This window comes from Melampsora larici-populina (assembly GCF_000204055.1).
Source record: "Melampsora larici-populina 98AG31 unplaced genomic scaffold MELLAscaffold_10, whole genome shotgun sequence".
NCBI lineage: Eukaryota > Fungi > Basidiomycota > Pucciniomycetes > Pucciniales > Melampsoraceae > Melampsora > Melampsora laricis-populina.
In genome coordinates, this window is record NW_006768774.1 from 1,834,904 (window position 1) to 1,861,505 (window position 26,602).

At 40.9% G+C, this 26,602-nt stretch overlaps 8 protein-coding genes across 8 annotated transcripts; 4 read left to right on the forward strand and 4 right to left on the reverse strand.

Moving 5' to 3' along the window:
• Positions 1-1,715: 1,715 nt before the first annotated feature.
• Positions 1,716-4,051, reverse strand: MELLADRAFT_71367 (uncharacterized protein; the record flags this gene model as incomplete). The annotated part of the gene is made up of 9 exons (XM_007407788.1): positions 1,716-2,044; positions 2,126-2,410; positions 2,494-2,755; positions 2,827-2,940; positions 3,030-3,116; positions 3,217-3,318; positions 3,386-3,467; positions 3,563-3,882; positions 3,960-4,051. The coding sequence occupies 9 exons, from the start codon at positions 4,049-4,051 to the stop codon at positions 2,009-2,011; spliced, it is 1,380 nt and encodes a 459-aa protein (XP_007407850.1).
• A 442-nt stretch (positions 4,052-4,493) lies between these two features.
• On the reverse strand, positions 4,494-7,318 carry MELLADRAFT_47694 (uncharacterized protein; the record flags this gene model as incomplete). The annotated part of the gene is made up of 15 exons (XM_007407787.1): positions 4,494-4,704; positions 4,785-4,842; positions 4,904-5,117; positions 5,187-5,256; positions 5,346-5,570; positions 5,639-5,858; positions 5,926-5,966; positions 6,026-6,124; positions 6,217-6,331; positions 6,397-6,442; positions 6,514-6,540; positions 6,610-6,723; positions 6,806-6,828; positions 6,899-7,023; positions 7,100-7,318. The coding sequence occupies 15 exons, from the start codon at positions 7,316-7,318 to the stop codon at positions 4,579-4,581; spliced, it is 1,722 nt and encodes a 573-aa protein (XP_007407849.1).
• Positions 7,319-10,509: 3,191 nt separating this feature from the next.
• On the forward strand, positions 10,510-12,556 carry MELLADRAFT_84452 (uncharacterized protein; the record flags this gene model as incomplete). Its single annotated transcript, XM_007407774.1, has 8 exons — positions 10,510-10,512; positions 10,589-10,847; positions 10,952-11,145; positions 11,232-11,432; positions 11,532-11,768; positions 11,835-12,055; positions 12,121-12,198; positions 12,283-12,556. 8 exons carry the CDS (start codon positions 10,510-10,512, stop codon positions 12,554-12,556), a joined length of 1,467 nt encoding a protein of 488 aa, XP_007407836.1.
• Positions 12,557-12,853: 297 nt separating this feature from the next.
• MELLADRAFT_104756 (uncharacterized protein) lies at positions 12,854-13,694 on the reverse strand (the record flags this gene model as incomplete). The annotated part of the gene is made up of 3 exons (XM_007407786.1): positions 12,854-13,114; positions 13,184-13,399; positions 13,587-13,694. The coding sequence occupies 3 exons, from the start codon at positions 13,692-13,694 to the stop codon at positions 12,854-12,856; spliced, it is 585 nt and encodes a 194-aa protein (XP_007407848.1).
• A 1,434-nt stretch (positions 13,695-15,128) lies between these two features.
• On the reverse strand, positions 15,129-17,349 carry MELLADRAFT_84453 (uncharacterized protein; the record flags this gene model as incomplete). Its single annotated transcript, XM_007407785.1, has 8 exons — positions 15,129-15,157; positions 15,244-15,439; positions 15,784-16,230; positions 16,306-16,617; positions 16,689-16,765; positions 16,836-16,916; positions 16,992-17,069; positions 17,175-17,349. 8 exons carry the CDS (start codon positions 17,347-17,349, stop codon positions 15,129-15,131), a joined length of 1,395 nt encoding a protein of 464 aa, XP_007407847.1.
• Positions 17,350-20,480: 3,131 nt separating this feature from the next.
• On the forward strand, positions 20,481-21,099 carry MELLADRAFT_104758 (uncharacterized protein; the record flags this gene model as incomplete). The annotated part of the gene is made up of 2 exons (XM_007407775.1): positions 20,481-20,587; positions 20,796-21,099. The coding sequence occupies 2 exons, from the start codon at positions 20,481-20,483 to the stop codon at positions 21,097-21,099; spliced, it is 411 nt and encodes a 136-aa protein (XP_007407837.1).
• Positions 21,100-21,812: 713 nt separating this feature from the next.
• On the forward strand, positions 21,813-23,540 carry MELLADRAFT_71370 (uncharacterized protein; the record flags this gene model as incomplete). The annotated part of the gene is made up of 4 exons (XM_007407776.1): positions 21,813-22,492; positions 22,587-22,763; positions 22,831-23,071; positions 23,135-23,540. The coding sequence occupies 4 exons, from the start codon at positions 21,938-21,940 to the stop codon at positions 23,185-23,187; spliced, it is 1,026 nt and encodes a 341-aa protein (XP_007407838.1).
• Positions 23,541-24,569: 1,029 nt separating this feature from the next.
• On the forward strand, positions 24,570-26,589 carry MELLADRAFT_42787 (uncharacterized protein; the record flags this gene model as incomplete). The annotated part of the gene is made up of 8 exons (XM_007407777.1): positions 24,570-24,788; positions 24,892-25,157; positions 25,238-25,314; positions 25,405-25,485; positions 25,566-25,902; positions 25,963-26,030; positions 26,109-26,267; positions 26,334-26,589. The coding sequence occupies 8 exons, from the start codon at positions 24,689-24,691 to the stop codon at positions 26,404-26,406; spliced, it is 1,161 nt and encodes a 386-aa protein (XP_007407839.1).
• Between the last annotated feature and the right edge of the window lie 13 nt (positions 26,590-26,602).

Consider the following 26,602-nt stretch of genomic DNA (forward strand, 5'->3'; position numbering starts at 1 on the left):
TCTCATCATCCCATCCTAACTCATTCTACATATCCTCCATTTATAACACAGCTGTATATACATTTTGATTCGAGATCATTATATTTTGTTTTGTACTAAAATATTTTCTTCGCAAACAAACCATTACCTTTTCAACCTTTTCCATTTCGATTTTACAAACCTTTTCAGCACCAAGATGATGTCTTATATTACACCCCGGTTCATTGCTCTTGCTTGCATCATCACCATGTTATTCGGAGCGTATAATGGAATTCCATGTAATCAAATCGAAGATAAGGAAGCAAGACAAGGGATAAGTGAAATTCCTTTGACTGCTTCACCTTCAGGTCTATTGAGTAGCCAAAATTTCACCCCTGTAAGTTTTCTGCTTTCATCAATTTTCAAAAATAATACAACAGTCTCATCATATAATTACTTTCTGACTTTACTAGCTTCGAGAGTTTAAACCAGTACAAGGAGGACTCGATCGTCGAATGATGCCAATGGGAGGAGCAGCTGCTTCACCAAAGAAAGGAGGTTTATTTAAGACCGGAGATACTTGATCAGAATATTGATCAAGTGACATGGATCAAATCGGTTTTTGTATAATGTTTGTTTCTCAATCATCTCTTTGACAGAATGTGTATTTGTAAATAAATGTAATTAGCAAAAAGCAGAGCAATATCAACCGTTTTCAATATAAATTTTGCCATGGTTCATGTTCCATTTTGTGAGCAATTTGAAAGCAACAAACTACAAGCTATTGATGATAACTGTGAATATCTGAAAATGAGTTCAAAAATTCAATCAACCCTCTCAAGACTTGAGAATTCTCAGCTGAGCTGTAGTAGATGTTATACTAGTTTTCTGGAAACAGTGTATTCTTGTTTTCTCTCTCTTCTGCAATCTCATTGTTAATGCTCAATACCATTCTGCTCAGAACCCACTTGTCATTCCTTAATAGCCACCAACACAGAGATCAAACAAACCACCTGAAATAAACAAAGCCTGTTCTAACTTGATAAATTACCTCTTCCAACAAAACCAACGGAGGGAAAGGTCTAGGGATGTAAAGTTGGACCACGTTGAATGTCACTCACCATTGAATTTGCAGCATGAAGAGGACCCCGGAATGCCCCTATAAAGAGTAGTGAAATAATTAGTTCCTTTTTGACTTCCGCGGTGTTAAAATTCATGGGATTATAGACAGCTCGCTTTGATTCTGCCGATTTCTGCCTTGTTTTATTGCTGGTTTTTGCCATCGATGCCAGCCTTTGACCACTGCTTGTCTGTGCATACCCTCTTAGAACTATGGGTGAAGCCAGGAATGGACTTAGCGTTTTGGCAGGAATGGGGATCCGCGGAAGTCAAAAAGGAACTTTTTATTTCACTACCCTTTATAGGGGCATTCCGGGGTCCTGCATGAAGCCTCCTCGTGATTCCAAGGATGGAAAAGTGTGGAAAAGTACAAGCACTGCAAGCATCTTTAAAACACATGAGCGAGTCTACAGGCAAAATCTTGACACAAAACCATTTCAACCATGTGTTGAGCAGCCTTGAGGTGGTAGAAGTGAATGACAAACCGCCCAATCAACTTTGAGATACTCTCCAGTCAAGAGTTGGGGATTTGTCATGAGTCCCTCTCACTCAAAGCCTCAGACTCACAAGGAAACGACTATCTCAACTCTGATCCACTACGTACTTCCAGAGGTAAAGAGTTCTTGAATCAGCTCTTTGGTGGATACATTATCAAGTATCTCTATCTTGCATTACATATTTAACCAAATCTTGTTCTAGAAAAGAGTCCAAAAAAAGATAACAAACTAGAATAAGATGTCTAACAGATAGCCTACTTATCAATTTGTGTCTCTAATGATCAAATAACAACGATGAAGACGAAATCATAAACTTCAATCAAAACAACATGAAAAAGCAATGAAGCAAAAAAAAACGATTTGAATGTTCTTATGAAATGATAAAGGATATCAAGACCAATGCAAACTAAAATCGATTCAAACTACTTGAATCATCAATGATCAATTTCTAAACTTGGAATAGTTTCAACCTTTTTTTAAAAAACCAAAAAAACCCGGTTCAAATCAATCAATTTTTTCATCTAAAAGAAATTCAAAAGAAAAAAACTCACCAAATCCAATTCTTTCAAACAATCACCAATCACATTGACCACAATTTGAATTTCTTCTTGACTAATAACCAAAGGAGGTGCAAGTCTAACAATATCACCATGAGTAGGTTTAGCCAAGACTCCTTTAGATTTCATTAACAAACATAATTCCCATGCTCCTCTTTTCTTTTTAGATTCAGTTCCATTAATCACAATCGCATTTAACAATCCTTTTCCTCTTACGATTCTGATCCAACCTTTACCAGGTTGACATTCTTTTCCATCTATTCCGATCGTTTTAAGTTTCTGAAAACAATCCAAAATCACATTAAATTCATGGTTCAACTTATCAAAACTGAATCAGAAATCAAACATCATCAATCATTTACCTCTAATCCAGATCTCAAAAGGTTTCCCATCTCTTCAGCTCTTTCCATCATCTTTTCATCAATCAAAACATCAATAGCAGCCGTAGCAACAGCACAAGCCAAAGGATTTCCACCAAAAGTAGAACCATGTTCACCAGGGCGAATGACATCCATAATCTTTCGATCCGCTAAGATAGCTGAAACTGGATACACTCCACCTGATAAAGCTTTTCCCAAGGTGACTATATCAGCTCTTAAACCTTGATGATGGTGCTGACAAAGTCTATTGAATAAAATCAATCTTTTAGTATCGGTTTGTCTTTCAGATTCAAGGTTTGAATGGTCATATCTTACAGTTTTCCGGTTCTTCCTAATCCAGTTTGTACTTCATCAATAATCAATAACACATTATGATCACGACAAAGTTTTTGTACTTTAAGAAGGTAATCATCATCTGGTACAAATACACTTGAAAAAATTTAACCAACCCAAAAACGTAAGGCAAAACACGCGTGACATGGGAAAATTGGAGAGAATCGAATTTGATTTTGACTTACCCTGCTTCTCCTTGGATCGGTTCGAGTAAAACAGCCGCTGTATGAGGACCATGTGCGTTTAGTGCAGCTTCAAGATCACTTAGAACACTACATTTCCACACATCGTGATGAGCACCAGAACGAAATTGAATGTTTAGTGTCCATTCAAAGATCCGCATCAGTGAAAAAGAGAGCTAGAGTAACAAACTTGTATCGAACCAAACGATTGTCATCCCCACTCGAGCGTGGACAACGAGATCCAATGGATTCAAGAAAAGGTCCAAAACCCTCTAGAGCTACTGGATCCGTACTAATGAAAAAAATCAAGATAAGTGTAATGATCAGTATAGGATGTTCAAATCGAATGTCTTACGGACCTCATTCCAATCACACCCAACGTTCTTCCATGAAAATTACCATCAGCACTGATGATGATCGCTTTTCCAGGTGGTACACCCTCTATTGAATCAAAAAAGTAACCAATCTCTTCACGTGAGTAAAGGGAAACTCTTACGAAAATTTACATCAAAAAGGTAAGATAATCCAAAACTAACTTTTCATATAAGCCCATTTCCTAGCCAATTTCAAGGCAGTTTCAACAGCTTCAACTCCCGTATTCACAGGTAACATAGATTCATAACCAAACGTATTAGAAATCTTTTGAGAAAACAAACCTAAATTAGAATTATAAAACGCTCTTGAAGCTAAAGTTAAAGTTTGAGCTTGATGGATAAGTGCTTGAATGATTTTAGGATGACAATGTCCTTGGTTTACTGCAGAATAAGCGCTTAAACAATCAATGTAATCATTTCCTTCTGGATCCCATACTTTACATCCGGCTGCTCTTGAAAAGACTATGGGAAGTGGATGATAACTGGGATTGATGGGATGGATAAATTAGGATTAGCTATATGATATGATGGATTGGAATGTGATGTGATGATGACTTACTTGTGAGCTCCATAAGTTTGTTCGAGTGAGATGAGTTCTTGAGTAGTATGAGTAGGTTGGCTGGATTGAGTTTGGTCTGAAGTTGAAGTCATTTTGTTAGAGTGTTTGCTGTGTAGGAATTGAATGTAAACCAAACAGTCAAGATACTAGATAGACTTTATATGTAATCCTAAATTTTAATCGTAACTCTATCGATCGTCATCTCAGCAGTCATCTGATACAAACCAAACCCTTTCTCTTGGTTCTCATGACTAATGAGCCAATCACGAGACTCTAGGAAGCTCATCCCATGCCATCAAGGAGACATTCATCCTGTATGACATCATCTTTGAAACGGCTCATCATTCACGGGACTCATCTCCAAGGGATCTCTTATTCTTTGGCTAATCGATCACAAGACCTCACCAACTCATCCTTGATTCAAGACCCCATACTCATCATTCAATCCCACATCATTAATCTGTCATTTTCAAGTTCAGTAACAAGTTAACTTGTGAAGCTTACCATCAAGTTTATTTCAACAAACTAATCAATAAATTGCAATAAATGTAAAATTGCATGCGTTTGGAATAGGAATATATACTTGATTTCATTAATAAAAATGTCATTGTGATTGCTTCTAAGGAGAAATAGCTCGGTTCAAGTGTTCAACAGACATATATTCTGGCCAATACTGCTTTTGCTCAATATACTTCTTGAGCTCCTCATCGTCTAGTTTGTGTACAATGGCGTTTCCAACCAAATCCTGAAGTTCAGAAAAGGTGATCCTCAATATATCAGCAATTGATCCACTTTTCATAAGGCTAGATAGATATCAACACCTACTTCTTCTTGTGCCTGCCTGATGACTCGGAGAGCCACAACAGTGCTGATTTCTCGGATTCTAAAAAGTTCTTTGGCTTAGTCTTCAGATCATCATCTTCATGGATCAACACAGAGCTTACCTGTCAAGCCTGGGGTATAGTAATCCCGCCTCTTTTTCTTCTGGGGTCAAGGCATCCGAAAGAGCCAAGGCGGACGCCTCGATCATCTTGTCGGATACCGTCTTGACCCGTGCTAAGATCGCTCCTAGCCCAATACCTGGGAACACATACATATTGTTACCCTGTCCAGGCTCAATTGTCTTGCCTCGCCATCCTGAGCTAGCAAAAGGAGATCCTGTAAAATAACATCATCAGTTTTGTTACTTATTAATCAAAATCAATAGCCTCTGATCAAAAGTCTTACCAGAGGCAAACAAAACTTGACCGTCTGTCCATTTAACAGCTTCTTCAAAAGTACATTCAGCTAAATGTACCTAAAGAAATACATACATGAATTGTTAGAGAACCTCCTTGACATCTATCTTCAACAAACAGCGGAAAGTGCAATTATGAAGAAACGTACTGGGTTAGACAAGGGAAAGATGATGGGTCGAGGGTTAAACTCAGCCATCAGTTTGACCACAGCTTCATCAAACAGATTGGCCGTCGCAGCCAAACCAATCAAAGCTGTTGGCTTGATTGATCGAATCACATCAATCAAAGACTTGAATTGAGGCCCACCGGCCTTTCGAGCAAAGAAAACCTTGTGAGCCGCTAGTCTGTCACCTCGATCTTCAGTCACAAGTCCCTATATATCGAGAAGATCATCAGTTGGTGCGATCTGATCGACAATTAACACATCAACATTTTCTATACCTTTGTGTCAACGAGCCAGACTCTTTCCTTGGCTTCCTCCTCTGTCATGCCCCAGTTACAGAAGAAAGATAAGAGCTGTTTAGCTACACCTACACCCGCACTTCCCGCTCCCATAAAGACTATCCTTTGATCTTTAAGGTCACGTTTGCTTGCTGCGGCAGACAATCGAGCAGCATTAATGAAACCACCCAAGATGACTGCTCCAGTACCCTGGATATCACTACATGATAGAAAACATCTCAATCAGCGTGCAAGTACTTGAAACATTGATCCGATGCAGTACTCACTCATTGAACATGGGATATTTAGGTTGGTATTTTTCAAGATACTAAGAGGTACTGAATCGTCAGTTGGGTCTATACACCTCACGTGAACATATGAGCTTACATCAAAGGCTCTCTCCGTAGCGAAATCCTCATGTTGGATCACAAGCTCTGGGAAAGTAGCATGAACAGCTTCCATAAACTCATCCATAAACACTTCGGCCTGATAAATCCATAATAGTATATCATTATCAGTATCAAGCAAATCCTACACAAATTTGCATCAAAGTATGAATCCAGAGGGTCAGGCATTACTTCAGCTTTAGATCGACGTTTCATTCGAAGACCTAGATAGAATGGATCGCTCAAGTTCTTCTCGTTGTCAGTACCAAGATCGATACAGATCGGAACAGTGGCCCATGGTCGAATGCTAAAGTAGGACAACTTCAATCAGAGTGATTTTTATATACAGCTTCAAAAGAAAGAGATACGCACCCTGCAGCAGCAACATATAGTGATAATTTTCCAACGGAAATACCCACTGTGATCGCACACACCTACATTAGTAGGGTAGTGATGACGGATGTGATGCTAGTGTGATCTTGAGCTTACTTCCTCCGATCCCAAGGTCACCCAATCCTGTGAATAGCGAGATAGATGATGAATAAAGTGGTCAGACTCAGAACAAAGTACAATACAAAGACTTACCCAATATCCTAGATCCATCCGTCACCACACAAATACGAGCCTCTTCAGGCATAGGCCAATTGCCTAAGACTTCCTTAATAGAACCTCTATCGTTCCAACTGACATATAAACCCTCTAGAAAGAATTCAAGCCATAAGCCAATGGAGGCTTGGTTCAAGACAAAAAGAATGAAGAGTGGAACGGGCTCTTGACGGACCAGGACGTTGATAGATATGTGACCTATTGAACGAAATAAAACCAAGTGTTGAGAAAGATGTACATCATTATTGGCTATTCAAGAAAGACGTACCACTTGATACATGCTTCTCCAACTACAGGTGTATAGACCAATGGGACCACTTCTGCAGTATTCTTTAACAGGACATGATAAAACAGATTGACGTTGCTTTGTCTCAAGTTGGAAAGATAACAATACTGTATTCATATCGATCATGATCAAAGTAAGACACAATGTCGATGATCGATCATGTTATCAAAACAAAAGCTCAACTTGACCGATCGTAGTTCGTTTGACTCTCATTTGATCGAGTACACGAGCCATTTGCATATCGAGACTTTCGACCGCTGGAGGAAGTAACCCTCGGATACCCATCCCTTGACGAACATCACTTGGGAATCCTGTATCCTCATTCGTGAATGGATCACGAACCGTTGCAGCGGCTCGAAGCGATTTGACCTTGTGAAGACCTGGTGATACGTAAGTACTCATGAGTCTTGATCGATTAAGGAAATATCGAATAGATCGATTTTTGATATACGATGTTTGAAAACTGACCAGGATATGGCTCTGAAGCCGCGGTATTTAAATGTCTTACTAACTCGGCTGTTCGAGCGGTTATTGTGGAAGGAGCAGTTGCCGAAGGCATCTTAGACGAGGCACGCTGATGATCGTATTCAAAAAGTAATCAAGAAGTAATTCACAAATCAGATGTAATCTAAGATGGATAATCGGATGAAGAAGCGAAAGAAAATTGAGAAATCGAATTGGTGAATGCTCGAGGAGAGAAGCGTTACAAGTGAGAGAGGGAAATCAGTGTTTGTTCTATGTACCCCCAATGGAATGACGAGTCACCATGTAAATGATGTCTGTAAATGGCGGAAGATACCATTCAAATATTCAAGTCATGGCGGAATGTATTTCTAGATAAGCTTAATTGATTGAGGACTTCAAAGTTCAAAGTGCGAACCCTTTTCTTGGGACAAATAGCCCAGACTGTTCAACATCAACATTAGCAGGTGAAAAGGGCCTTTGAAGGCTTCGGAAGCAGAGCGCATAGATGGCTCCATGTGTAGCCCCAGATCAACGTACACATCAAAAGTGTATGAAGGATTGGACATGAACAACACAAGACTTCCAAAGAGTAGACAAATCTACCAAGTACACATGTCGGATAACTCGGCAGTTGGAAATAATGAGAAATGCTTTGACGAAGATAAATGAGAGTTGAGATGAATGCTGAAAAGGAAAAAGTAAAAAGTAAAATGAATGAAAGAGGCTTGCAGATGAAGATGTGATTGGTTGATCCAACTTCTTCTTGAGTGAGGGTTCATCATTGAGATGAGTGTCATTAGGCAGCTGGTGTGTTGTGGATTGTAAGGACTGAGACTTTCGTTGAGATTTTGATTTTGAAGCACCCATCATTGTGTGCCAGCGAACGCCTCAATAATCAAGATGAATGTTTGAGACAGAAAGAAATGATGATGAGAATAAGATGAAGAATGAAATTCTATGATGAAAAATGCTCAGGGTGACCAAAAGATGATGAAGAAATGAATTGCTGAGTCAAAGGGAAAAGGGTTCAGTTGTGCTTCACTATGAGGTGGGTGATCCTTCAGACGAGATACATAGACACAGGAGAGCTTGATAATTTATCATCGATCATCGATCATCAACTTGAAATAGTAAAATCATGTTTATTTGGAATCAACTTCAGCTGAGGAGACAGTTGAGATTTTCATTGGTCGAACGGTAACCGCTCATCGGGTTAATCTCAACCATCTGTTATTCAAATTCAAAAGTATAATGTGATGATGGATCGATGCGATATCCTTGAGAAGAGGTCTATCGAGGTCTATCGTGTAATCAAAAATGTAGCTCATCAACATAACCAAAACACCGAGAGTATAGAGACCGACCCGTAAGTGATGAGAGCAAGCTTGTAGACTGCTTGAAAAGAGGAGAGATGAGCCAGTCATGCAAGGTGGGTTCCGATTATGTAGTTTGTTGTTCGATCGAAGATTTGATGGTATCGACTGTCTCCTTTGTGCTTTTGGTTGGAGTTCTCCTTTCTTGGAAGCTTGTATGATTTGATGAGGCTTGAAAGCCGATGGGGTTAAAAGTCCCTCACCCTCGACACTCGTTTACACAACCCCCACCACCATACTACTACAACTGTACCTCGCTATGATTGTAATGGGGCACGTATCCTGAAGGCTGAAAGTGAAGCCGTCTGGGAAGTCGAAACTTTGAGTTTTAGTCACAAAACCTTTGGGATCTGAACAATGCTCTCCCCAACACCCTTGTCATGGGCAGAAGCTGGACCAACTGAAGCTTTATCCGGTATGTAATAATTTAAAATCATATTGGAGTGTAGTCAGAAGCTTGAAATGACAACTGAAGGTTCAGAGAGTGAACAGCAGCTGCAATCATTCCTTGCTGCACAATGCAACACCTTCAAAAATGAGAGGTTGGCTCAAAAGGCTTGAATCTTACGTATGTATCATGATTTCAAGATCTATCAGGCCAAGATTCAAAAAGTGCTTCTTCTGGGTCCTCAATGCATACCAGTATTCTTGACTAGGACCAGGCCTCCCAGGTAAAAGAATCCATCCGGGGTCCAGTATGTTCAAATGTTTACCAGCCTGGAGATCATGTCAGTCAAGGTCACATGCATTGAGAGTGCCCTCAAACTGCACAACCTTGAGTGCCAAGGGGTGGTGGATAAAATTGGTAGAGGAGCTGGGAGAAGCCATTTGATTCTTGTTGGTATGATAAAGGAGTTCAACAGATAATCCTGGCTGGAAAGTATAGTCAATGGATGAGAAGTCCACCCTGAAAAATCTGGATTTAATTTTCAGGTGATCTCCTCTTCTCTCAATCTTTCTTCCTGTTTTGATTTGGCCCTTTTGAACTTCATCAAATAACATAAGGTTACCTCTTGGATGGTACTTTGGTTGCACACCCTGAAGCTTCTTACAATTGTGGGACTCAAAATTCAAAAGATGTTCCCACAAAGTGTTGATTTTGGTCACTTTTTTTATACTTTTGTGTTTTTTTGTGACTCCCTGGATGCATAATAGAATGCATCATTCCATCATCTTACCAGCAACACTGACACCTCTTTTCTTGTTGTCTGTACACTGTGCTGCTCTTGCCTCACAGTGCCCAATATGAATCTTACCACTGGTATGTATGTACAATGGCATCAAGCTCAAAAATTTCCAGTAACAACTTCTTTTCCAACTTGATCTACAACATGCAGACTATTTCATGAGGTTTTCATGAGTGGCTACTTCGAGGCTTGAGCACATGCTTTCTTATGTTGTGCACTTGACTTCCTGTCCTGAATTCTGGACTATCCAAGGTTGAATCATACTCCAAATGCTTGATGAAATATATCATACATACAGCATTAATTGTCTTTGAAGATATTTGCATTGTACTCATCACATTGGTCCTCATTGGTCCCTTTGAATATTGACTGCATTTGCGGAGTGTGACAGCAAGTCAACAGGCTACAGAAAAGCTGTGAAAGGTGAAGCCTCGAATGCTACTACAAGGGATATGCTTGTGCCGAGTGAGCTGCGTATTCTGCATACATCCTCAAAAAATACAAAATACGAGATCAAACAGAATCCAACCAAAATAAGATATCAATTCTCATCAAGCAAACTATCAAGATGGTAAGTCATTCGAACTCAAGCTATCAAGCAAATCATACACTCAAACTAACTGGTAACTTGGACTTCATTTCAATAGGCAACACCACTTATCACATCATCAAGCGAAGTAAGAGATGTAACAAAATTAGAAAGGATAGGAGCACATTCACATATCCGTGGACTTGGTTTAGATGATCGACTTGAACCTAAACCTAATGCTCAAGGAATGGTCGGTCAAACCAAAGCAAGAAGAGCAGCAGGTGTGATACTTAAAATGGTTCAAGAAGGTAGAATTGCTGGTCGTGCAATCTTAATGGCAGGACCACCTAGTTCAGGAAAGACAGCTATCGCGATGGGTACGTACGCTAGTTTGCATCTCTTCAATTCACTACATACTGTGGACATTGTGGATATTGATAGAATTTTTTTGGTCTAATCGCGTTTTTTCCATCGAAATAAGGCATGGCGCAATCACTTGGACCTGATGTACCCTTTACCACTCTTTCGGCCTCTGAGATCTTCTCACTCGAAATGTCAAAGACTGAATCACTCACCCAAGCTTTCAGGCGGTCAATTGGAGTCAGGATTAGAGAAGAAAGTGAAGTCATTCAAGGGGAGGTAGTAGAAATTCAAGTGGATCGAAGTTTGACCGGAGTCAGTCTCGCATCAATCGATAATTGATCAAATTTGGATTATATCTTTACTCAACCTGATTTCTGTCGCGTCTGATTTATCTTTAGGCTGCTAAAACGGGAAAACTGACAATGAAGACAAGTGATATGGAAACAATCTACGATCTCGGTCATAAGATGATTGAAAGCCTTAACAAAGAAAAAGTTATCGCAGGTGACGTGATCGTGATTGACAAAACAACCGGCAAGATCACCAAAGTGGGAAGAAGTTTTGCACGTGCTCGTGATTATGACGCTATCGGTGCTGAAGTTAGTTGAAGGATCTTGATACTTTTCCGAGAATCCGCTCAAAAACTAATGACGTTGCTTCTTTGTCTATTTCGGATATTTTACAATTCCTTCAATCAGACCAAATTTGTACAATGCCCAGAGGGCGAACTTCAAACCAAGAAACAGGTGGTGCATACAGTTTCATTACATGAAATAGACGTCATTAACTCGAGGACACAAGGTTTTTTGGCACTTTTCAGTGGTGAGACGGGTGAGATTAAGCCTGAATTGAGAGATCAGATTAATTCAAAAGTAGCAGATTGGAGGGAAGAAGGCAAAGCTGAAATTGTACCTGGAGTGCTATTCATTGATGAGGTTCGCTTGCTTCTGCCTTGCCTTACTACGAATTTCAGCTAACGTTTTACCTAAACTCCCTCGTAGGTTCATATGCTTGATATCGAATGTTTCTCATTCCTGAATCGGGCACTCGAAACTGATCTGGCGCCGATTGTTATCATGGCATCTAATCGAGGGTGGGCAAGGATTCGAGGTACAAAGTACAAAAGTCCTCATGGTGTACCAATGGATCTATTGGATCGAGCCCTCATCATTAGTACTTCTCCCTATTTACCCGAGGAAGTAAAGCATATTCTTTCCATTCGGTGAGAAGCTTCCATGTCATATGTGTAAGATTATCGAGTTTCTTAAAAATGATCTCGCACCTTAGATGTGACGAAGAAGAAGTTACCCTCACACCAACTGCACTCGATATTCTTACTCGGATAGCTTCAGAGAGCTCTCTCAGGTACAGTACCCTTCATTCATATACACCCTATCCAGTAATAATTTTCAAATTCAATTGACCATCCATGAAAAATTCTCAATTCAGGTATGGAATTCAGTTGATCACAACTGCATCAATTGTAGCCAAGCGACGGAAGGCCAAAGAAGTAGATGTAGCCGACATTAAGAGGGTCTATACACTCTTCTTGGACGAGAAAAGAAGTGTTTCCTACCTTCGAGATGCATCAAATGCAGGAGAGTTTATTGGAGAAGATGGAAGGTTTGGTAATAATGCTCAATTCCTTAATGGAAATCATCCAACACCTCAATTGCCACCAGATGGACTTGTACCAACACCTGATAGAATGGATATGGCTTAATTATACTTGATTCAACGTCTCTTTACCCTATGGATTCTTTTGATGTTTTTCTTATATATCCTTGATTTGTGTAAAATTCACTCAACCAAAACAGATAATTATTGGTAGGTTCTAAAGTTGTGACAATTTTAGTTGAGGTTTATGTCAAAGACTGAGTCTGATGAATTGCAAAAAAAACATATACTGGATACAAACTGTACAAATTCAAACTAGAGAAAACGAAAGATAGCGATGATTGTAGAATGTAATGATTATAAGCAATCAAACTGAATGATGAAATTTGATTTATTGGTGATATCATCTTCTAGTAACAGTTGCTTCTCTAAGTCTTGGATCTAAATCTTTTAAATCGGTTAGAAAACTCTTTGAAGAAGAAGATAAGGGAGGTAAAGGTGAAGAAAAATAAGGTAAGATTGGACCTGAGAATGATAATTGACCTAACGGGACACTTTCATCACTTGCTGAGTCCCATACTGTATAAGCATCTAAATCAGAATAAGTTGTAGACGAAACACGAAGGTGTGATGATAAACTATCAGGTCGAAGGTTGACTCGATGCTACGATACCAAAAACGACATTTAGTTTTTTTGCTTCTTTGAAAAAGACCTGAAAAGTTTTCTACTTACTCTATCGTGGTTGTCCGTCCCGTTAGAATCAAACCTCAACCTTGATACCCTCGCTGTAGCAATCCCAGGAGGAGGTTTACGTGAAACTGGGAGACTAGTGTGTGATTGTTGAGATCCATTGATATTGACATTGACTGTTGATGAAGCAAAATAGATTGGTGTAATAGGTTCATCTTTTCTAGCTTCTTCTACTATATCTTTCGAACCATAAAATTTCTCGGGATCATCTTTTGATGGTGAAGTTGTTGCTGGTAATGGAAGTGACCAATTTGGGTGAGAATCAGTTACTGATAGATTAGTTTGATCCGACTATTTTTTTCAGTTAAATCGACACAACATTGGAAAAATATCAGTTTCATCACGCAAAGGTGATTAATCTTGATGAACAAAATTTTAAGCTTACAAAGGATTCTTTATGCCAGTTTGAAACTCCTAGAGTAGACTTGAAAATATTCTTTATCCAATGATAAAGCGCTGAAAAACTTCTTTGAAATCTAGCACAACATCCCATGGTGGTCAATAGCTAATGAATTATTATGAATATGTATTGAGATCACTCTGTTCTTTCTAGGTTCAAACGACAGTTTAGACGAAAAATGAAAGACAATGAGTATGGTGAATGTAATCAAGGCTATATAATAAGCAAGAAGGAAACCCCCAAACCAAAAGGAAGAATTTTTTCGTCGGAAAGAAAAAAAGAGAGACAATATTTGATGTATAAGACTTTTTCTGGAATGAATGAATGAACAAGATCAAGAGAAATCAAGTTGAAAATGGGACAGATTCAAAGGTCAAAAGTTTATGTGGCAGAACCCCAGACAATAAGACTATTCGAAGATAATTATTAGATCACACCAAAATTCAGATTTTGATGATGTAGATTAAGAAAAAGGAAAAGTTAAAGATGGTAAAGACAAGATGAATGAGTAAAAACGATGAGAGGTTTGTGATTATTCAAGATTTACTTCTTCAAGAAAACCTTGAGATTATTCTACTTATTCAATCGATTCCTTTTTGTTAGACTGATGGACTAACGTGTAGTGGTGGCTAAACCTTGGAATAATCAAAAATCTTCAATTTTGTTTTCTTCTGAATTCAATAAGGTCTACTATACTATCTTTTTCCTATAAAACTATGATTAGTGGAAAGACGAACGCCAAAGTAACAAGTTCAGGTTTAGACGGATAATCAAAGTAGTCGAAAAATTATTCACCTTGACGAAAATGGAATTTTTAAAAGCTTTATCAAGAGGCGTTGTAGTGCCGAGGTAACACTAATGATTGAAAAAGATCAACAAGCGAACTAAAATCATTCACATAGATTAGAAAGGGAAAGTCTGGCTTGTGTGACAAAATACTTATCAGTTTATGAATTACACTTATAATTTCTATAATTTGAACATCTTTAGTTTCTTTGAAGCAATTTCTACTTTAGGGGAATTTCTGGTTGAAATATATATATGTGTGTGGAGGTGGAGTCGGAGCAGCATCGACATTTTCAAATTCAAGGATTAGGATCAAAGATTGTAGAATGAGTGGATTGAAATGAAAGTTGAACAAACTCACCGCCAAATTCTCCGAAGCCCAAAGTTCTGAATTCTACTCAGTTCTTGGTCGACATACAGTTGTGGCAGGTGGGCGATGTTATAGTCCAGCTTGTGTTCACGTCACTTATTAAAATGTGATGGTGATGGTGGTGCACTGGTACGGCTCTGTCTACACGGGTGTGATTGATTTTCGGCTCGATGAGTCGGGAACAGTTCAAAGGATCATCCTTCGTAGCGAAGCCTTCCAGTCAAAGTTTAAACTCAATTTCTCAACTTTTCTTTGCCATCAAATGCTGTCCAGTCGCTTCAAAGTAAACTTACTACAATCCATCGGTGCAGTTACATACCGCGACACTCGTTTAGGAAAAATCGTAACGAGAGTTCATTAAAGTTTCATCTTCATCTAGCGGTTACCGCTTGTGTGTCTACTTCGACACACACAAACATATGTCGCGGTGGATTGCGATTCAGATTTTCAGTATTGTTATACACAAAGGCGCGATAATCAACCGACCATGAAATGGATTATCCAGTGCAAGGCTCGTGAACTCATCCTTGTACTCTTCTGTCTCTAAATACAAAGAAGCGTTGGATTCTGGTGCTCCAGTCACGTTCTGTGAAGATGCTTGATCTTCGAGGACTTGAAGTCGAAAATCCCCACTACTACCTTCACCCAGTCCATGAGGTACATGAACAAGCTCATGTGGAAACTTCAAGGACGGTTAATGTGACGCATATCAGCCTTGAAGGAATCATCAAGCCCAATTACATCCCAAATGGGGATGTTTCAGAAATCTTGCCAGACAAAATTGCGCATCAATCAAATTACAAGCACCTACATAGAATTCTTAGTGATCCAACCATATTGCGCCGATAAGCATAGCTAAAAATTATACAAAGGTAATAATTCATTGATCTTGACAGTTTGCCGACACAATGGGCACTCGGGCTGACCACCAACCACACACAAAATCATGATTCAGAATTGTGAAACTCTCGATCAGCAAACTCAAACAATCATGAATAAAATGCAAGTCAGATTGAGAAAACCTACTTTCTCTCGAACCCATCCTAGAATACATCTCCAGCAAAATACGTGACCGCATTCCAAACTACTTTGATCGAGTCTAGGCCCAAGACAAAGTGTACAACGACTTGATGTGGATGACTCATCTCGATTCGGATTCATCTCGACGCCTTCCACAAAGACTTCTGTTGACTTTGAATCGGACTTTTCTTGATCATCGTCATCGTCCGGCTCAAACAAGATATCATTGATTGGGATACCATCAACAGTTGGAGGTCGATTAGAAGGCTCAGTTGCAATTTGCTTGTCTTTTTCATTTGAGACAGTCTCTTTGATCGATAATTCTGCTTGCCTTCTTCTTTGAGCGTTTTTGAATAAGACACTTGATTTGACGATGAGTTGAATAACGATCAGAAGTCCCAGAAACTCGTAAGACGGTGGTTGAACTCGATTCCCGTTTTGATCTCGGCGTACCTGGGTTGAAATCTACTCTTTTATTTTATTAGTCGGTCAAAATACTGATACACTCTAAGATGATGGAATACTCACATATCGAATCCCAGTGAGACGATTTGATAAATGAAAATATCGACCAGTGAGATAAAAAATGGCCAGGTGAAGTGAGCTGATGGTATGGTAGGTTCTAAGATCTAAAGTGTTGGGAAGCCACGAGGTCCAAGGCAAGAGAAACCTTTTAAGCCGATCGTAAGAAGATTGAGGTTCGCGTTCGCTCAAAGTTGTATCCTCCAACAAATCAGATTCTTGACCATCAACAGAGGTCAACCGTGATCGAATCCGTGCGTAAAAAGCGCTCAATAATTTAGTCGAATAAATATTTGTCAAAATGAAAAGTGCACGTCGCTTTCAGTTCGAAGAGAGATCAGGCAATTTCAGTCTTTGAGGCAAAGTTGAAGAAAAGGTATTCTTCTGACCTTCCAAGATGGAAACCTGCCTGTTGCTGCGTCTACTTGCAATATCCCACAATACTCTTCACCTAAGGTTTGTGATGCTGAAAATACAGAGGGTGGTGTCAGGTCTTGCTGAAAAATGTTGTTCATCGAGGCGTCCATCCTGCATACCTTTCAGTGTGGTAAGGATATAATAGAACAAGTGAACAGCATCTCGGATGCCATTTGAGTGAGATGTAAGCCAACGTGCACCTGGATTGTCAATAACATAAATCTCAGTTTCTTTCAAGACCAAGTAAACCAGTTATCAATGTACTAAATACACACCCACGATACCACGTATGGATGACTCTAGCATATCTTGTAATGTGGAAATAAAGTAGGCATCTTTTTGATCGGCTCTAACTGAATGATGATGGGACGCAAAACCAAATCGAATGCTCAGTGTGATCGGACCAAAGATTTATTGAGGTATGTGGAGCTTTGCAAAGATGACGAGCGAGGCTCAACTGATTTCAGGTTGGGCTGCATTGGGAAAACGAATTGCTCGATTCCAAGCAGAAATCATATTGTCTTGATTTGCATTGCTACTGCTAGACTGATGCTGAGATGCGGTGTCGGTATTGTCATTGTGGTTATTGTTGACCTCGATCGATCCTGTTGAAGTCGCACTGGTTTGAACCATCTCGTTGGTTTTCGATGACTGTTCCCCATTTTCCATCTCTGATTGAGTCTCTTGACTTCATGACTTGTTCTCATCTTTTGATCCCAAAACCACCACTACGTCAGATGCATATATCATGTCCCGGGTAGCAATCGGGTCGGTCTGGGTCGGTCTCCGTCAATGGGTCTTGCTGTATGTGGTACTCGGACCAGGGCCACAGCACAGCACTGAAGCGAAGAGGTCTCATCTCCGCTCCGCCTTGGCAAGCGAACATTCTTCGTCTTGTGAGCCCACTCGTTTTTTCTGAGAGGGGCTTAGTTCAAGTTAACTACATACCTGTTGGTAGCACATACAATACGATCTTCTGCAGCAGCATCTTTTCGGCATTCCTTCCACTGAAGCTTCAAAGGAAACGTGTGGTGCAAAGTAAATTGCAGCTGAAGCAGAGACGAGTCTGTGAGAGTACCCAGAGTTCAGCCGAGTGAAACAAGAAGGAGAAGAGCGATGTCGACAGAACAGACCCAAATTACGCTCCTATTCAATGGAATGTGATACACCGCAGTATTAGAACTCACTGGATGCTTAGCAGGCTGCAGCTGATTTGTATGCTTCCCTAACTTGCAACTCGAGGCATCGAGGGATTTTGTTGATTTTTGCCGAGAGGCATCCGCATCGAATTGCCCACGTGCAGTGCACCATACCAGTAAAACACAGAGAAATGCTGACTTTATGGATAATATGTAACAGACCGGGCTAGGAAACTGAGGACGAGTCACTCTGCATTCCACGGGGCGAATGAGATGAGACATGACGCGCAGTTGAGCAAGACAAAAAAAAAGCAGATTTTCGATATTGAAATGTGCTGCATTCAACTCTGGCAAATGATCGTGTATAGCGAGTCACTCGCAGGAGATCTTTGTGACTCGTGGATAAGCTTACTCGTGGATCTGCCAAGACTCGACTGAAGCGTTACATCAATAACACATTTCCAAGCCTTTGCCGTGCCTCATCTTGACATGAACTGCAGGCAAAGCGCAAAACATGATTTACCTGAGGGAAGTGTTAAAATCCGTAAAACTTATAAAACAGATGAGCATCTGAGATTATTCATGTCGCATTCATTCCTCGACTCTCGTTCCTACACCTCATCTCACCAAGTTAGCATCACTATCTTAAAAATCTTACATCCTTGAAGTTGCATTTATCACGAGAAAGAATACTACGTAGAAATCCCATACAATATGAAATTAACTGCATTAAACCGAGCCTTATTAGTCGAGCTCATTCTTGTATGCTTCTCTGGTTATATCTTTTCCAGACCTGTTGGGAGCAGTGGAGTCTGTACATTAGACAAAAATTTGCGTGCCCCTGATCTCGGCTTGGACCTTCATTTTGAGCATCCACTATGAAAAAGAGATTCATGGAGTGAGTATCTTAAAATCAATTACAAGGAAAGCCGATTTTGCTGACCCCTACCAATTTCTCTCGGAGTCTAGGTTCAATCCTGAACTCATTTTTCGTATTTTTCTTCGCTCATAATTTCATCTATCGTGGCAAATACCAAAGAGCTTTTTCTGAATTATTTTCGACTTGCATCAAAATTCAAAATCCGGCTGAATAGCGGCAAGAATGGTATACAATATCTTAATCTATTTTCATTGACATCATCACGTACTCAAGTCTACTCATAGGCCCTAGTGGAATATAAACGCATCAAGCAAGTTTCTTATCGCCCGACGCAAGATTCTGTTACATTTCTTCTTCGATGATGATGAGGAATTATTGCTTTACCTAGCCACACATTTTTGATCTGCTTCAACTTCCAAATCGGAATTCTATGTGATCAAGGTAACTGCAGTCTACGTATTTGATGGCTCCCATTTTTTTTCTTGTGCATTACTCTACGCTATACCAACACAGCATGCTTTCCTTTTTTGGATTTAATTCAATATCCTGAATACGCGTTTAAGCTGAATGATGGTGTATCATTGAGATAACTACACGCTACCCACTTGTTGTTTCCCAAAGTTGTCTCTAATGCATTACGCTGAGCTATATCAAAACATGAGGCTTTGAAGTATTTGAATTCATCTTTGTAACTTTCTTCTTCGAATTTTATCGAAAATAGGAGTTCCAGTGCATCTACATATGTAAATCCATAGCAAGCAGGCGAAGTCTTTGAAATTCAAAACTCTACTGATCAGCCCGCCCAATTCCTGCCTAGATTCCAGATGACAATCAATCTGTTTTTTTTGGTTGGCCATATATTGATGAGTAGCAAGAGAATGAATTCATCAACGGGATTATTTCAAAAAAAAAACTACACATCAAGCTTCCTCACTCTACTATCATGCATTCCAGTTCAGTCTTTCTCAAGTCGCTTTTTGGAGGAATGCCCTCTCAACTCTTGATTCTGAACCGTCAGTTTATAAACACGGATTTTACAACATACATCGCTAGAGAAAATCACTGCTAAGTTGCCTCTACGCGCCGCTATGAGAGGCATAGCTCCCAGAACTGTAGAGCAAAGACAAAGAATTCAGGATAAGCTTTCCAAGATTTTGTCTTACTTGAAATACACACGTGGGATGATAAGCCCCTTTCCGGTGGCCTAGACGATGTCATTTGTGAAACCGAACGTACTACTACAGGCACAAAGAACACCTACTATAAACCATATACTCAATCGTTGTATGGATAATATTTGCTTAACATCTAACGATGAAATCATTAAACAGATCGAGAGCCCGTTTTTCAACGTGCACCACTAGCTACGTGATTAGGATTAAATCGAGGTGCACATTATTACCAGGTTTCATTTCAGTTATAGCTGCGGTCATGTATACGGTAGATCGAAAGAAGTTTGACCGGCAGCTTGGCAGAGAACTTTGGTTGGCTTGTTCAAAACTGACTGCATAATTTTGAACCTTCCTCGAGTCAAATTTTGCCACAAGCTTGATGAGACGATGATCTCCTCTTATATAGATTCTGCGCCTTTGACAAATTTCCAAACGTGTGAGTGGTTTAGGGGATGGGCGAAATTTCGACCAACCGGAGCCTCTCTTCCGTAGTTCATTCAGATCTCCGATCCAGTTCCAATTGCTGTAAAATAAGAGGGGGAACTTTTATAAATATTATATCTTCAGACTATCATGAAAGGTAGGATATCCATCTCATCACACCTGGAGGCAGTATACTTTTCGCCTTCCAAAGAAAATATCCAAAAATCACTTCCTTTGCAAGCATCATCCCTCTTTAAGTGAGTCCAACTTCCTATCCTCTTTCTCAAAACTATGTTCACTCCTCTGATATCTCCAATCATCCTGATATCTTTTTTGGATGAAGAACACTTCAATTCTAGCAATGCACAAAAGCTATGGGAAATTGACTTCATTGAAGTCTAGAATCTTGAACATCATACTTTGTTACATATTCACTTTCAACTTTCTCAATGCATCTCCACTAAGGCCCATCTTAAAAGTCACTACTCCATCACCCCAAGCGCTAGACCCAAATAATTGGATGGGAAAAGACTTGAAGCTCGCAAAACACTTGATCTCACCACAATTATTCACAGTAGCCGTCTTCGGAGCCTATAGGCTGCCAGCTAGTTTATGGTTCTATAGACCTGAAAGATTTGCAACTCATGCGGCAGCCATTGATGCATCTTCCCAAGAGCTACACAATCAGCAAGCTGTTGTTGAATCTTACAAGGCTATGCACAATGTAGACACCATCGATGAATCGTACAAAGATCTCCACAAAGTATAAAGGCTGGAACTCTCAACATACACCTTCATTTGGGTTCATTTTAGACTAAATCGTATGTCCTTGCGCCTTTCTTCACTGTTTTAAAGTACCTAAATGATATCAATTGGTGGGAAAATATACAAATATCGTTGTTCTTGTGTTCCTGTAGTATATTGTAGTGCGACAATTTAAAATCACAGCACTCTCAGCAACATCTTGTAGCGCATTCTTTCTATTATTCTATCATCACACACCAAGCATAGATTTATACACCAATGTTTTCCTGCTTCGAAATCTCAGCTAAAATACCTTCAAATCGCAATCATTCATATCTATTTGTATCTCCGTTCTCCATATTGCAGAGCTGCTATCTCATGATGATTTTGAGACTTATTATATATGTGTGTCTGCCTGAGCTACATGGTGAATATATTTCCAAGTTCAGGACTCACTGAGCGATGAACCCACTCAGGCGTCTGACAGTAAATCCTCTTCCCGAGTATCCTCCATACATTCTCGTGACATTATCTTATGGTGATGCTTGATTGATGAATCAACACTCAAGAGTCAAGACAGAGTCAGACCCTGTTGCAGTTGCATTGGATTGAGCTTCGGCGGGTTGTAACCCGGGTACACATGATATGCGGGGCCAATAGATGGCAGACCTTCGCCAAATTTCGAATTTAAAGGGCCGCTAAATTGAGAATGAAACCAAAGAATTCATAAACAAACCTCGACCTCATTCAACTTCAGGAGCACTTCCTGCTCCCTCTTTGCCGCTTTAGCCTGTCTCTCTGCTGAAACGTCTGGTAACATATTCAATCAAATTTAGTCATCCAAACTATATCATACGAAGTGAATGTCGACTGTACTGGAAATGTCGAATGCAAACGTACCACTGGCCGCGAGCCTAGATATCGAAGATGACATGGACGACTTTGATGATGTTCTCGACCAATTCAAACCTGCCACGAAACCCGAGTTACCAGAGTCAAACACCTTGACTGAATCCCCATCCGCCGTTCCCTCGCCTCCCTCAGCGCACCCCAGTCCTGGTCATAATGAAAGCTCAGGCTCAGAAGATGAAAGTTGGCAGAATTCCCTACCGGATGACTTTGCTCGAGATTTAGCAGAGGGTATGGAGGCACTTTTATCTAGTATGAAGGAAGAAGATGGAGGCGAATTCAAAAAACATCTTGAGGCAATGATGGCCACAGACGGCGATCCGACTAGCGTGAACATCTTCCAGGCCCTCGGTGCTATGGCCGAAGCTGATACGACCTCACCGAAAGCCCCTCCTACTCCTCAAGCCGGAAGTTCAAGTGCCGGAACCGCATCTGGCGCACCTCAAAACTTTCAGGACGCAATCAAAAACACGATGGACAAGTTGAAAGAGTCAGATGTCTCCGCCAAGGTATGAGGCTTTCCACTACCTCTTCTATCCTTGAGAATCTACTCTGATCGTTCAACTCACCTTCTTGATTACCTGTAAAATCTATTTTGATTAGGAAAATGTAGCGCCTTCTTCGTCCGATGATCAGCTGGCTGCCCTCTTTGAGCAAATGATGTCGGCTCAAGGTGGCTTGCCAGACGAAAGTCAATTGCAAACTATGCTCCAAGGATTCATGGAAGAACTCATGTCCAAGCAAATCATGTACGAGCCTTTGAAAGAAATGAATCGACAGGTAGGTTCCACAACACCCGCCTCTACCAGTTCTCTGATCTCATCCTCTGACCTGATTCAATTGATAGTATCCTGGATGGCTTAATGAGCGTAAGGCCACGTTACCCAAGGAGGACGTCGATCGATATCAAACCCAATCTGAGATAGTGGCTGCGGTGGTAAACAAGTTCGAAGACCCGGCGTGGGACGAAGATGAGAAAGCTGGAGGTGACAAATTCGCGGCACGTCAGAAAGAGGTTGTTAATCTATTGACAAAGATGCAAGATTGTGGATCGCCACCACAGGAGCTCCTTGGAGAAATGCCCCCAGGTGAGCATGAAGCCCACTCGCTTCAGAAAAACGTACCTCTAACCAACTCTGCGAATATCATAGGTTTGCTGGGTGAGGATGGGATGCCAAACCCAGAACAGTGCACAATTTCCTAAACCTGTTTGACCACTTCACAGTTCCGAGACCATTGTTGTACCTAAGTCTCTTACACATTTAGTCATCCTTCGCATTCAGCCGTTGAAGTCCTTTACCCTGCCAACATCGTATTCTCTTGGGAATCAAGTTGCCTCGCACTCATGTGCTCGCCCGACTCACTGATCACAGGTTGATATGTATTCCAAATGGTGTTGTGATTTTCTTTTCCCCCTCACTTTGCAGTAATCATGATCATAAATCATATAAGCACCAATCAAACACAAGTAGGTTGCATTTATTGTTGTAGTATTAAAAATAATGATTAATCAATGCGGAAGAGAAATGTAGGAGCTACCAGCCCGTTTGTTTACCGAACAAGATTCAAAACAAAAAGACCCGAAGACATCATTTAGGATCTTAGAGTAGACAAACTAAAGAGTGGGCATTGAGACACTCAAATCGATCTACGCAATGCTTCGGCGCCCTCAGTAATTGCTTAGAAATTTGCAAAACGTGCAGCAAGGAGAGGGTAATTTGACATGATCGCGTTGGGTTGGAAAGCCCTGGGTTGGATCGTAATGCGGTTTTTATAGACCAAGGGCTCTCAGATGGGATAGGGTTAGGGTATATCAGGCTGGAAAAATCCCAATACATGATAAATTTTTCTCGCACCCCAGCCGTGAAAGCTGCTGTGGTCCTAGACATAGGCGGCTATGAAGACATCATGATCATCATCCAAGACAGTCCAAGACTCGGAATCCTGAGCAAGTACTTCATCTAATTTGATGATGTCATATCTTTTCAGTCCAATTGGCGTGGTGTTAGATGTGTGAGTCACCCACGTAAAGCAGCTTGTGCGTAAAAACATTTGATCACAATCTGCAGACCGCACCGCAATAGCCATAGTATTAGGATTATGCAATACATCAAAAACCTCCCCTATATATACATAATTGGTTGGGGCTATAAATTTGAGGATGTTTACGGGTACAGTAAAAATTAAAATGTTCCGATTCCAAGCTCTGCAAGCTTTCCTCCTCTTTCCTCGCAGTGGATACTGCAACATTGTTGTAAAAGCCATGCGGCACCATTCTTAGCGTGTCTCAGCGCGAGGAGCGGATTGATAATCTTCTGAGACTTTCCCGAGTCAGAGTTGCCGTCAGAAGAAGCCAAGGGGTCATATGGAGAGACATTTTCGGATGCGAAATGGGAGGACATCCGACTTTGGCCTTGTTTGAGACGAGTTGATCAGGGTGAAAACGGGTCCGCGGGTCAAGAAATTGAGCTGCGGAAGGGTTAAAAGGTCTTAAGTGGACTTAAACCATGTCTGAAACTGTTTTAGCTGGACGGTTTTGGACTTGACACGATCGATCACCCTTTGCTGTCCCCATTCCCCCTTCCCATCCTTCTCACCTCGCCTGCTCAATCTCGATAAAAACCCCATCTGTGGTGTCAGATTATTCTATCATAGAACCTTGTATCATCCATTTTCTGGTTTCTCATTTAGATTCCCCGGTGGAAATGTCGATGCTCTTCCCTTCCGTGTCCTCCCTCGCTGGCTCTTTTGGGCCAACGGTTGGACTCAACATCTCCTCACCCTTTCACTCTATCAAAGCCGGTAGTCAGTCTCTTTCCTTCTATGTCACTGATATCTGTTCATCTTCCTTTCGATCAAGCTTACTGACGTTCTGCCTTTCTTTGTGATCTTCCATTCGATCAACTAGGTGTGTTGGACGATGCTAAGTCCAAGGCGAAGGAATTGGAGGCCAAGTCCAAGGATGGTCTTGAAGGAGCCAAGGCTCAATTGAGCTCGGAAGCTGAACACCTCAAGTCTAAGATCGGTGCAGTCACTGGCGGTGGTGCTGCCAAGCCTTCCATCGAGCTCTACACGCCAAAGTACTACGCTGCCTGTGCAGGTGGTGGTGTTCTAGCTTGTGGTATCACCCATGCTTTCGTTACTCCTCTTGATTTGGTCAAATGTCGTAGACAGGTGAGCCGAGCTTTCAGTGTCCTTCTTCTGCTACTTTATCATTGAGAGTGTAATTTATCTGAATTCGTACTCTTTGACAGGTCGACAAGAACCTTTACAAAGGTAACATGGATGGTTGGTCAAAGATTTACAAAGCTGGCGGACTAAGTGGTCTATAGTAAGTGCTGAGTCTGTTCGATATTACCTCGCGGTTTCCGCTCAGCCTCGAAGCTAACATTGACCAATGCATCTTTGATCTCTCCTGCAGCACTGGTATCGGACCAACTTTTGCTGGATATTCTATCCAGGGTGCCTGCAAGTATGGATTTTATGAGTTTTTCAAAAAGAAGTGAGTTTTCCCAACGATTCAGATGACCTGTTCATTTTCACGGCATGTTGGTAAATCCTGATCGCTCATTTCAATGATAGATACGCCGATATTGCTGGTCCTGTCAACGCTGCCAAATACAAAGATGCCATCTACCTTGCTGGATCCGCCTCCGCTGAAGTCATCGCCGATGCTGCTTTCGTTCCATTTGAGGCCGTCAAAGTCCGAATGCAAACCACTGTCCCACCTTTCGCTTCTGGTATGGCTGACGCATTCAAGAAGTTCACTGCCGTCGAAGGAACTGGTGGTCTTTACAAATCTCTTCCATCGCTTTGGTCTCGTCAAATCCCATACACCATGATGAAGTTCTGGTCTTTCGAGGCCACTGTGACCAAGATCTACGCTTCACTCGGTAAACCCAAAGACTCGTACAACAAGGTCAGTCTCTTATCCTAGTCGCACATCTGTTCTACGCTCACACCCTTCGAAATTCCCTAGCTCCAACAACTCGGTGTCTCATTTGTTGGTGGATATATTGCCGGTGTCTTCTGTGCAGTTGTCTCACAGTACGTTTGATTTTGATGGTCAAACCCGTTCTCTTCGGGCTCCTTGAAGCTGATGGTGATTCACTATTTTTTCTGCAGCCCCGCTGATACCATGGTCTCCAAGCTCAACGCTGCCGGTAAGGAGGGCGTTGCCAAGCCAACGGTCGGATCAATTTACAGTGAAATCGGCTTCGGTGGACTCTGGGCTGGTTTGGGTACTCGTATCGTCATGATCGGTACTCTTACTGCTCTTCAATGGTACGTTTATCCTCTGTACTCACTTGGTCCGTAATTGAATATGCCGCTGACCTTCAACCCCCCCAGGCTCATCTACGACTACGTGAAGGTTGCCTTTGGTCTTCCAACCACTGGATCAGCCGAACCTCAAAAGAAATGAGGACCTAATAACTAAAATCCTTGATGGCAGCTTTGTGTCCTTTTTTCTTGATTCCTTTTTGGCTGCTTTGTCAAAATTGCCAATTAGATGTACCAAGAAACTAAAGCACATCGTTCATATACATATATATTTGAATAAAAATACTCATCTTTGCGTATGTCTCTCGTGGAGTGACATAGCTTCTGTCTCTGCGCCA